The 12,500-nt window shown below is 42.9% G+C and overlaps 1 protein-coding gene across 1 annotated transcript; it reads left to right on the forward strand.

Annotated features, from left to right (window-relative positions):
- Positions 1 to 1,066: 1,066 nt before the first annotated feature.
- On the forward strand, positions 1,067 to 5,548 carry LOC129719953 (uncharacterized). Its single transcript, XM_055671362.1, has one exon. It carries the CDS (start codon positions 1,067 to 1,069, stop codon positions 5,546 to 5,548), a length of 4,482 nt encoding a protein of 1,493 aa, XP_055527337.1.
- Positions 5,549 to 12,500: the final 6,952 nt, after the last annotated feature.

The raw sequence follows: 12,500 nt of genomic DNA on the forward strand, positions 1-12,500 counted from the left end.
CCAATATCCGCGTTTCTTTGCTTTAGCCAGGCTTTTAAGCTTGGTATTAAGCTCCGAATACCGTATATAGTCGTCAGGTATACCTCCCTTCTGGAAGGCCAAAAACGCGTCGGATCTTTGCGTGTAGACATCGGAGCACTCTTTGTCTCACCACGGAGTTGGAGGCCGCTCTTTGATCGTTACGCCGGGATATTTCTTCGTTTGGGCTTGCAACGCGGCGTCGAGGATTAGGCCGGCGAGGAGGTTGTATTCTTCAAGTGGTGGGTGATGTTGAATCGACTCGACCGCTTTTGAAATCATTTCCTCGTATAACTTCCAATCGACATTCCGTGTGAGGTCATACGGAATGTCAATTGGTCGCATGCGAGTTGAACCGTTAGTAATTGAAATAAGAATAGGCAGATGGTCGCTACCGTGAGGATCGAGGATTACCTTCCATGTGCAATCCAACCGTAGCGACGTCGAACATAAGGATAGATCCAAAGCGCTTGGGCGCGCTGGAGGTTTCGGGATACGTGTCATTTCACCGTTGTTCAAAATAGTCATGTCGAAGTCATCGCAAAGGTTATAGATTAAAGAGGAGCGGTTATCATTGTAGGGGGAACCCCAAGCCACACCATGAGAGTCCCAAAATCAAACGTGGCGAGGGAAGAAGTTCTATTAAATCAAAGAGCAACCGTTGCCCAACTTGTGCTGTGGAAATATTGTTGAATGGTTTTCATTCTACGATACCTTTAACTCACTTGTGAACATCAATCAAGACCTTTCCGATGTGCAGAAATTTTTTTATCTTAAATCAACATTGCGAGGCGAAGCATTACAGTTGATCGATAAAATCCCAGTGACAGAGGTTAATTACTCAGTTGCTTTAAAATTAATAACAGATCGTTACCAGAATACTAACATTCTTACTCGAAATCATATAGAAGCTTTGTTCAAAATAGAAAGAGTTAAGAAGGAATGTCCTAAAGCACTAACTAATCTAATTGGCGAGTTCGAAAATAACTTGGGTATTTTGGAAAAGCTCGGAGAAGAGGTCAACGGATGGAGTTCACTGCTAGTGTATATGGTAACATCTCGGCTGGATCAGTCAACGCTTCGAGAGTGGCAGAGGGCTGCCGAAAAGGGTAGAATGCCTACCTACAATGAACTGATCAAGTTTATTCGTGAATATGTGACTGAACTCGAAACACTCTACTCGGAGAGATGTATCTACTCTTCATCCGGGAGCAAAGTATTTCTACAGCAATCTACTCCTGCCACAGCATGTAATCTCAAGGATATGTGCCCTGTTTGTAAAAAGGGACATCGTCTCTACTATTGCGATCAGTTTAAGCATCTGTCTCTGCCTCGTCGAACTTCGATAGTGGAGGAATCAGGTTTGTGCGCTAACTGCCTATGCGGAAGGCATGACTCAGCTAGTTGCAAGTATGGTGTATGTCGTGATTGCGGAGCCAAGCATCATACTCTGCTTCACGACAGTAAATTATATTCTTCACCGTCAATGCATCGTTTAAGCTTTTCCTCACAAGAACCAGCTGCTTCAAACGTCGTCATGCAACCTAAAACACACTCGGTGACGTCTCGATTCGAGCAATCTGTCCCAAGTCAAGTATTTCTTGCTACTGCTATTGTAAAGGTGTTGGGACCTAGAGGAAATTCGTTTCTTGCGCGCGCTCTACTCGATAATGCTTCGCAGCCGAACCTTATGACAGAAAGATTTCGTCGGCTTATCAATGCTCGTAAGACAATGGCTAACATAGAAATCGCTGGTATTGGAGGTGACGTTGCCACAGTTGCAAGTCACTCTTCGGTTGCAACCGTAGCCTCCCGTTTTAATAACTTTCGTGTGCCGCTAGATTTTGTCATCATGGAAAAGGTAACCAACGATTTACCAACATGGAGTGTTGATACCCGTGACTGGAACGTACCGGAGAACGTAAACCTCGCTGACCCATCGTTCGCTTCGAAAGGTCCTATCGACATTGTTTTTGGAGCTCAGGTATTTTTCGAACTTATCCGCAGAGGTCATCAGAAAATCGGAAAGGACAAGCCACTTCTACAAAATTCGGTGTTTGGTTGGTTGGTATCTGGCTTACAATACAACGATACTACAGAACAAACTCAGTTACATTGTCATCTGGCAACTTATCGGGAATTGGAAAAACGTGTCAGAAAGTTTTGGGAATTGGAGAACTGTCAGGTTAACTCAACTTGGTCCCTGGAGGAGAAGGAATGTGAAAACAGTTTCACAGCCACCACTGGCCGGGATTCGACTGGGCGCTACGTTGTTTCGCTACCCAAAAAACAAGAGCTTATTGGTCAACTCGGAAATTCGCTGTCAATTGCCACTCGTCGGTTTTACTGCCTAGAGCGACGGTTAGAACGTGATCCACAACTCCGTCGCCAATATTCTGACTTCATGTCTGAATATATTCGTCTTGGACATATGAAATTGATTGATCCAGCGATTAACTCTTCAAACCATAACTACTATTTGCCGCATCATGCTGTTTTCAAACCGGACAGCACTACCACTAAGCTTCGTGTGGTTTTCGACGGTTCATGTAAAACCACTTCTGATTATAGCCTAAACGATTTGCTCCTGAAGGGTCCAACAGTGCAAGATGAAATGATTGTTACAATACTTCGCTTTCGTTCTAAGGCGGTCGCCGTAACTGCTGACATCACGAAAATGTATCGTCAGATTTGGGTAGCTGAAAGTGATCAATCATTGCAAAGACTTCTGTGGAGAAGCTCACCGTCGGAGCCGCTTTGTACGTACGAACTTACAACTGTGACGTATGGTACAACAACTGCACCCTATTTAGCAACTCGCTGTTTACAACAACTAGCAGATGATGAAGCTAAAAATTTTCCAGCTGCTGTACAAGTTGTGAAAAAGGGATTCTACGTCGACGACCTTATGATTGGATTCGATTCTCTAGAAGAAGCTTCTCTCGCAGTGGTTGAAACATCGAAAATGCTAGCGTCCGCAGGATTTCCCCTTCGCAAATGGTCATCGAACTGTCCGCAGATTCTTAAACATTTTCCTACAGATCATGTAGAACAATCTTCCGTATTAGAGCTTGATAAATCCGCTCCGATCAAAACTCTTGGCCTCTTAAGGAAACCAAAAAACGACATCCTCCTTTTCAAGATTCCTGAATGGTGCGTGCAATCAAAACCGACAAAGCGAAGCATACTATCTCAGGCTTGCAGCTTGTTTGATCCTTTAGGATTAGTCGGTCCAGCAATAATTCTAGCTAAAATATTCATTCAAACTCTTTGGGAACGAAATTTAGGATGGGACGAGCCATTATCTCAAGAATTGTGTAAAAAATGGGCTCAAATTGCTGGACAACTACCACTGCTCAAGGACCTCAACATTCCACGTTTCGTATTGTGCGACAAAGTGCTCTCAATTCAAATGCATGGCTTTGCTGACGCGTCCCAGTATGCATATGGGGCATGTATTTACTTCCGTTCCGTTTGCGAGTCTGGTGCAGTGGTTTCTCGCTTGATGGTTGCTAAGTCGCGAGTCTCTCCATTGGAAAAACGAAGGCCAACACTAGCAAAACTCGAGCTGTGCGCAGCCAAGCTCTTGGCAAATCTGCAGAAATGGGTTTCTGATTGTACAGCAATACAGTGTCCTGTATACTTGTGGTCAGATTCAACAATTACGCTTCATTGGATTTCGGGTCAGCCTTCAACTTGGGCGGTATTTGTGGCGAACCGTGTTGCAGAAATTCAGGATTTGACAAAATCTGCCACTTGGCTCCACGTCTCAACAGCAGACAATCCAGCAGATCATATTTCGTGCGGACTAACTCCATCGTCTATAATTGGAAACGAACTTTGGTGGCACGGTCCACGCTGGCTTTCGGATCCCTGTAATGAGTGGCCAAAAACATCGACGTTGTGGAAGAATAACAGTCCATCAGATTTGGATCTCGAAAAACGGAGATCAACCGTTTTTTCTGCGATATGCACTACTCCTGGCGATACATGGATTCGACAGTATCTCCAAAATTATAACTCGTTACACAGTGCTCTACGAATTCTCGCTCACTGTATGCGATTTGTTACAAACTGTAAACGTCGCAAGATCGACAGAGTCACAGGATTTCTTTCTGCATCTGAAATATGCGTCGTTGAAGTTACGTTAATTCGACAGATACAGAAAACCGATTTTCGTGAAGATTATACAAGGCTTCAATCTCAGATATCCATTAGCAAAAACTCTTCATTACGCTATTTCAAGCCGATAATGTTGGAAAATGAACAGCTTATAAGAATTGGCGGTGGATTGAAAAACGCGCCGATACCGTTTGGACGCAAACACCCAATTATTTTACCGAAAAATCATCCATTCACGGATCTCATGTTTCTCGATAAACACGAAGAAACGCTTCACACTGGACCTACTAACCTTCTCGCTGCTATTCACCGCCGGTACTGGCCGGTTGACGGACGCAACAAAGCTCGCTCCGTAATCCACAAATGTCACACCTGTTTCCGAAATAAACCAACGTTTGCGCAACAGGTAATGGCTGATTTACCGGCAGTTCGAGTAACGCCTTCTCGCCCATTCACAAATACTGGAGTAGACTTTCTTGGACCTGTCTACATTAAGCCTCCTCGAAAACAATACGCTATTAAAGCGTACATCTGTGTATTCGTCTGTATGGTAACGAAAGCAGCTCACTTAGAATTAGTGCTCAATCTTACCACCGAAGCATTCCTTGCTGCACTTCGTCGATTCTGTGCTCGTCGTGGTTATCCATTGAACATTTATTGCGACAACGCGACTAACTTCGTAGGCGCAAATAGAAAGCTCCAAGAACTGCGAAAACTATTCCATTCACAACAACATAAACTGCAAGTGGCAGGTGAATCCACTCGTTTTGGAATAACATTTCATTTCATTCCCCCACGTTCACCCTCATTTGGTGGATTATGGGAAGCTTGCGTAAAATCAACAAAAAATATACTAAACCGTGTAACCATGGATGTGCTTCTTTCTCAAGAAGAAATGACTACTACGGTGGCTCAAATCGAAGCGTGTTTAAATTCACGACCACTCACACCTTTATCCAACGACCCTGATGACTTAGAAGCCCTCACTCCTGGTCATTTTCTTATCGGTGCTACTCTCCAAATGATACCGGAGCCCGACCTTTCCTCACTCACTCCAAACCGCCTGTCTCGCAGGCAACAAATGCAACGGGTGCTGCAATCTTTTTGGTCCCGTTGGTATATGGAATACTTACCTACTCTACAAAGGATTCAACGGTGGCCTGGCGAACATCCGAACCTTTCCGTCGGAGATATGGTGCTAGTTCATGAGGACAACTTACCGCCTACGAAATGGCCTATTGCACGTGTCGTTAAGACGATTGCTGGTGAGGATAAGTGTGTGAGGGTTGCAGATGTTCTATTTGGGGACAACAAAATCTATCGCCGTACGATTCGCAACATGTGCCCACTTCCACAAGACGATCCTAGAGACGCCACAGATACTATGGACCCCGCTTCAACACCGTAACAGCCGAAGTGCATAGGACTCGGCTAGTAATCAACAGCGAACTGGTTAAGATACTGCTAGTGCTCGACGAGTTCAATCCTGAAGAATGACGTTTATCTAAATCAGTTATCCTGTTGAAATAATCATTTCAAGGGGGGCGGCATGTTCCGTCTGCAACATCACCTTTAAACCATCATCGAGAAGCTCTAAAATCTGATAGAAGGAGCTAACTTAGTTTTAGTAAAATAAATATAAAATATTGTTTAATGTATGATAAATACCGCACACACTTTACATAACACTGATTAATCACCCAATTAATCTGCAAGCACTGTACACGTTACAAACGTTCCACTCAACACAACACAACGAGGAGCGGGGGCCTAGTGTGGTTGGTAACGTGTCCGCCAGCCACGCTCGACGCCTGGGTTCGAATCCCACCGCCGACATAGGTGTCGATGGTTGTGGGTTGGCGTGATTCACTCACAACCAACCCAACTGGTCTAGATTCAATCCTAGCCGACACCGGGAGATTTTCTGAGGCGAAAAATCTCTGGGATCACGCCTTCCATCGCATGAGGAAGTAAAGCCGTTGGCGCCGGTCCGTTAATAAACGGGTCGTGAGTTAGGGACCTGGGTGTGGAGTCGCCTCCCTGGGCGTCGGTAATTGGCCACAACAGTGGCGGAAATAGACCGACGAAAATAAGCGAGAATGAAAAAAAAAAACAAAACAACGAGTACTAAAAAGATGCAGGTTTTTTTACTGGCCTTCCGCTGGTTTTTCCTGACACATATAATATCAAATATAGTTCGACTTTCGAAGCATACGGTTGTTCTTTTTACGGAGACAAATTACTTAGCCTTTGTTGGATGTGCTGCTGATCTACTGGCGCATTTGGGACCCTGCATGGGACACGGACAACGCTTACTCCAAGCGTACAATTATTATTTTTATTATTATTATTATTATAATTATTATTATTATTATTATTATTATTATTATTATTATTATTATTATTATTATTATTATTATTATTATTATTATTATTATTATTATTATTATTATTATTATTATTATTATTATTATTATTATTATTATTATTATGATTATTATTTTTATTATAATTGTTATAATGATTATTATTATTATTATAATTTTTATTATTATTATTATTATTATTATTATTATTATTATTATTATTATTATTATTATTATTATTATTATTATTATTTTTATTATTATTATTATTATTATTATTATTATTATTATTATTATTATTATTATTATTATTATTATTATTATAATTATTATTATTAATATTATTATTATTATTATTATTAGTATTATTATTATTATTTATACTATTATTATTATTATTATCATTATTATTATTATTATTATTATTATTATTATTATTATTATTATTATTATAATTATTATTATTATTATTATTTTTATTATTATTATTATTATTATTATTATTATTATTATTATTATTATTATTATTATTATTATTATTATTATTATTATTATTAATATAATAATTTTTATTATTATTATTATTATTATTATTATTATTATTATTATAATTATTATTATTATTATTCATTCTGTGCCGAACACGCATCAGTACTGGACGTGTTTGGTGATCGGTCCGATAGAGTATAAAACAAAAGAAGTGTGAACAAGTGTTGGCATTGTTTGCCTGGTCGAGTGAAATAAATCCGGGTTCAAGGTCGTTCCTTTGTGCAACTGTTTCGCATCGTGACTGCCAGCTGGTGCGTAAGCCGATTTGGCTGCTGGCTGGATTGTGCTACAGCAGTGGACGAGACACAAACGAGGAAAAAGAAGAAGCCATCAGTGTCAGCGAGTCGTATCGCTGTGTGGAGTGATCTCACACCTGGCTCGCTGCTGGTGGCTGTTTGGTGCTGCTGTATTGGTGCTGCTGGCTGTAACGGCTGCTACTTCGAACGATCGGACAACCAACCTTACTGGAAGGGAGAAATAAAAAGGTACGTGTTCTTGTCAGCGCTAGTGCGCTAAACATAGCGCGATGGATGTAGATCCCTCGCCTCCCGCGCCACCATCCCCGAACCCCTCTGACCCTGACCCTTCTGTTACCCCCTCCCCTGTTCATTCTTCAGTCCCCCCTCGCCCCAGGCTTTACCCAGACGGAGCCCAGGGCAGCTATACTGTTTATTTTCGGCCAAAGGCAGGACCGAAATCGAAAAAGTTGAACCTCTTGCAGATTTCTAAAGACCTGACGAAGGAGTACAAGGGCGTGACCGAAATTTCCAAGGTCCGGCCTAACAAGCTCCGTGTCGTGGTCGGTAACCTGAAAGAGGCCAACGATATAGCTTGCTCTGAGCTCTTCACACGCGAGTATCGCGTTTACATACCCGCACGAGACGTGGAGATCGACGGTGTCATAACCGATTCGAGTCTGTCCGTCGAGTGTATACTGCAAAGTGCCAAAGGGTGCTTTAAGAACAAAACGTGTCCCGAAGTAAAGGTGCTCGACTGCAAGCAATTGCGGTCAGCATCGATCATCGGTGGCAAAACAGTATACACTCCGTCAGACTCGTTTCGAGTTACGTTCGCCGGGTCTGCACTACCAAGCCACGTCTCGATCCACCGGGTTCGTCTCCCTGTGAGGCTCTACGTGCCCCGCGTCATGAACTGCCTGAATTGCAAGCAGTTAGGCCATACAGCCGCCTACTGCTGCAATAAGGCACGTTGTGGCAAGTGTGGGGAGTCTCATGCGGAAGATTCTTGCAGTGTTAACGCTGAAAAGTGTATTCACTGCGGAGAAAATCTGCATGAGCTCTCGACATGTGCGGTGTACATGCAGCGCAGGGATAAAATAAAACGGTCTCTCAAAGAGCGTTCAAAGCGTTCCTACGCTGACATGCTGAAGAAGACCGTTACCACTTCTCCCGTTACTTCGAACCCCTTCGATCTGTTGCCCTCTGAGGAAACCGATTCTGACGATTCACCAGCGGGAGCATCTTACGCCAATTCTGGGGAGTCTAGAAAGAGGAAAAGTGTTTCCTCTCCTAAACTTCCCAGAAAAGGTCCTAAGATTTCTCAAAGTGAAATGAAGGTTACAAACAAACCAAACAGTGCTGCGGAAAAACCGAAGCAAACTCCTCCTGGGCTGGCAAATTTAAAGTCCCAGAAGGAGTTCCCAGCACTGCCAGGAACATCTAAAACCCCAGTTGCTCCTTTTACACTCCCAGTTGATGAAACAAACTCTGGATTAGTGAAATTTTCTGACATTGTGGACTGGATTTTTGAAACTTTCAATGTACCCGATCCAATTAAAATTTTTCTTACAGCATTCCTCCCAACAGTTAGATCATTTTTGAAGCAGTTGACTGCCCAATGGCCTCTCCTTGCAGCGATTGTATCCTTCGATGCCTAATTCAACTGCGTATATGAAGGATTCTATCTCTGTCTTACAGTGGAATTGTAGAAGTATTTTACCAAAAATTGATTCGTTTAAAGTTTTGATAAATAAAAACAAATGCGATGCATTTTCCCTTTGTGAAACTTGGCTTACTTCAAATATTGATCTCAACTTCCATGATTTTAATATTATTCGCCTTGATCGAGACACCCCATATGGAGGAGTACTTTTAGGGATTAAAAAGTGCTATTCTTTCTATCGTATTAACCTCCCCTCGATTCCAGGCATCGAAGTTGTCGCATGTCAAATGACAATACAAGGTAAAGAGCTTTGTATTGCCTCAATATATATTCCCCCCAGAGCACAGGTTGGGCAACGGCTGCTCTTTGATTTAATAGAACTTCTTCCCTCGCCACGTTTGATTTTGGGAGACTTCAACTCTCATGGCGTGGCTTGGGGTTCCCCATACAATGATAACCGCTCCTCTTTAATCTATAACCTTTGCGATGACTTCGACATGACTATTTTAAACAACGGTGAAATGACACGTATCCCGAAACCTCCAGCGCGCCCAAGCGCTTTGGATCTATCCTTATGTTCGACGTCGCTACGGTTGGATTGCACATGGAAGGTAATCCTCGATCCTCACGGTAGCGACCATCTGCCTATTCTTATTTCAATTACTAACGGGTCAACTCGCATGCGACCAATCGACATTCCGTATGACCTCACACGAAATGTCGATTGGAAGTTATACGAGGAAATGATTTCAAAAGCGGTCGAGTCGATTCAACATCATTCACCACTTGAAGAATACAACCTCCTCGCGGGCTTGATTCTCGACGCCGCGTTGCAAGCCCAAACGAAGAAATATCCCGGCGTAACGATCAAAGAACGGCCTCCCACTCCGTGGTGGGACCAAGAGTGCTCCGATGTCTACACGCAAAGATCCGACGCGTTTAAGGCCTACCAGACGGGAGGTATACCTGGCGACTATTTACGGTATTCGGAGCTTGATACCAAGCTTAAAAGCTTGGCTAAAGCAAAGAAACGTGGATATTGGCGTCGGTTCGTGAACGAGACGTCGAGGGAGACATCGATGAGCACTCTTTGGAAAACAGCCCGAAGAATGCGGAATCGCGTAACGGTCAACGAAAGCGAGGAGTCTTCAAGTAGGTGGATATTTGATTTTGCCAGGAAAGTATGTCCGGACTCTGTTCCTGAGCAAAACATTGTTCGCGATGCGTCTCCGGGCCACGACGCGATAGAATCACCTTTTACGATGGCAGAACTTTCAGTTGCCCTCCTGTCCTGTAACAATAACGCGCCTGGATTAGATAGAATCAAATTCAACTTGTTGAAGAATCTACCCGGCAATGCCAAGAGGCGCTTGTTGAACTTGTTCAATAAGTTCCTGGAGCAAAACATTGTACCGCAGGATTGGAGGCAAGCGAAGGTGATCGCCATCCAAAAACCAGGGAAACCAGCTTCTAATCACAACTCTTATAGGCCGATTGCAATGCTATCCTGTATCCGGAAATTGATGGAAAAAATGATACTCCGTCGTTTAGACCACTGGGTCGAATCAAATGGTCTACTATCAGAAACTCAATTTGGCTTCCGCCGTGCCAAAGGGACGAATGATTGTCTTGCGTTGCTTTCAACAGATATTCAGCTGGCGTATGCTCGTAAAGAACAAATGGCGTCTGCGTTCTTGGACATTAAGGGGGCTTTTGATTCCGTTTCTATTGACATTCTTTCGGGTAAACTTCACCGACAAGGATTTTCTCCAATTTTGAACAATTTTTTGCACAACTTGTTGTCCGAAAAGCACATGCATTTTACGCATGGCGATTTGGCAACTTTTCGCATTAGCTACATGGGTCTTCCCCAGGGCTCATGTTTAAGCCCCCTTCTTTACAACTTTTATGTAAATGACATCGACGAATGTCTGGCAAATTCATGCACGATAAGACAACTTGCAGACGACAGTGTAATCTCTGTTACAGGAGCCAAAGCTGCCGATTTGCAAGGACCATTGCAAGATACCTTGGACAATTTGTCTGCTTGGGCTTTACAGCTAGGTATCGAATTCTCTCCGGAGAAGACTGAGATAGTAGTTTTTTCTAGGAAGCATGAACATGCTCAGCTTCAAACACAATTAATGGGTAAAACGATTTCTCAGGTTTTGGTACACAAATATCTTGGTGTCTGGTTCGACTCTAAAGGCACCTGGGGTTGTCACGTGAGGTATCTGATGAAAAAATGTCAACAAAGAGTGAATTTTCTTCGTACAATAACCGGACAATGGTGGGGAGCCCATCCAGGAGACCTTATAAGGCTTTACCAAACAACGATATTGTCTGTTATTGAATACGGGTGTTTCTGCTTCCGCTCCGCAGCAAACACACATTTGATCAAACTGGAGCGAATACAATATCGTTGTTTGCGTATCGCCTTAGGTTGCATGCAGTCGACCCATACGATGAGTTTGGAGGTTTTAGCTGGAGTACTACCATTGAAAAACCGCTTCTGGAGCCTGTCTTCTCGTATTCTAATCAAATGTGAGGTCTTGAACCGTCCCGTGATTGAAAATTTTGAAAGGTTAATCGAACTTAATTCTCAAACCCGTTTTATGACATTGTATTTCAATCACATGTCCCAAAATATTAACCCTTCTTCGAATATTCCAAATCGTGTCGACTTATCAAATACTTCTGATTCTACTGTGTTTTTCGATACATCCATGATAGAAGAAACTCGTGGAATCCCGGATCATTTACGCGTGCAGCAGATCCCTAAAATTTTTTCCAATAAATATCGAAACATCAACTGCGACAATATGTACTACACTGACGGATCACTTCTTGATGGGTCCACTGGCTTCGGTATCTTCAATAACAATTTAACCGTCTCCCATAAGCTCGATAATCCTGTTTCTGTTTACGTCGCAGAATTAGCTGCAATTCAGTACACCCTAGGGATTATCGAAAAAATGCCCACGGACCATTATTTCATCTTTACGGACAGTCTCAGTTCCATTGAGGCTCTCCGATCGATGAAAGATGTTAAGCACTCTCCGTATTTCCTGGGGAAAATACGGGAACATCTGAGTGCTTTATCCGAAAAATCTACTCAGATTACCTTAGCGTGGGTCCCTTCTCACTGCTCGATACCGGGTAATGAGAAAGCGGACTCTTTGGCTAAGGTGGGCGCAACAAACGGTGATATTTATGAAAGACCAATTGCCTTTAATGAATTTTTCGCACTTGTACGTCAGAATACGATCATCAGTTGGCAAAATGCTTGGACCAGAGGGGAATTGGGAAGGTGGTTACATTCCATAATCCCCAAAGTATCGACGAACCCGTGGTTCAAGGGGTTGGATGTAGGTCGGGATTTCATTTGCGTGATGTCCCGGCTTATGTCCAATCACTATAGATTTGACGCGCTCCTCCGTCGTGTTGGGCTCGGGGAAAGTGGTATCTGTGCCTGTGGTGAAGGTTATCACGACATAGAGCATGTGGTTTGGTCATGCCCTGTACACCGTGACGCCAGGTCTA

Source organism: Wyeomyia smithii, chromosome 2, assembly GCF_029784165.1.
Source record: "Wyeomyia smithii strain HCP4-BCI-WySm-NY-G18 chromosome 2, ASM2978416v1, whole genome shotgun sequence".
NCBI lineage: Eukaryota > Metazoa > Arthropoda > Insecta > Diptera > Culicidae > Wyeomyia > Wyeomyia smithii.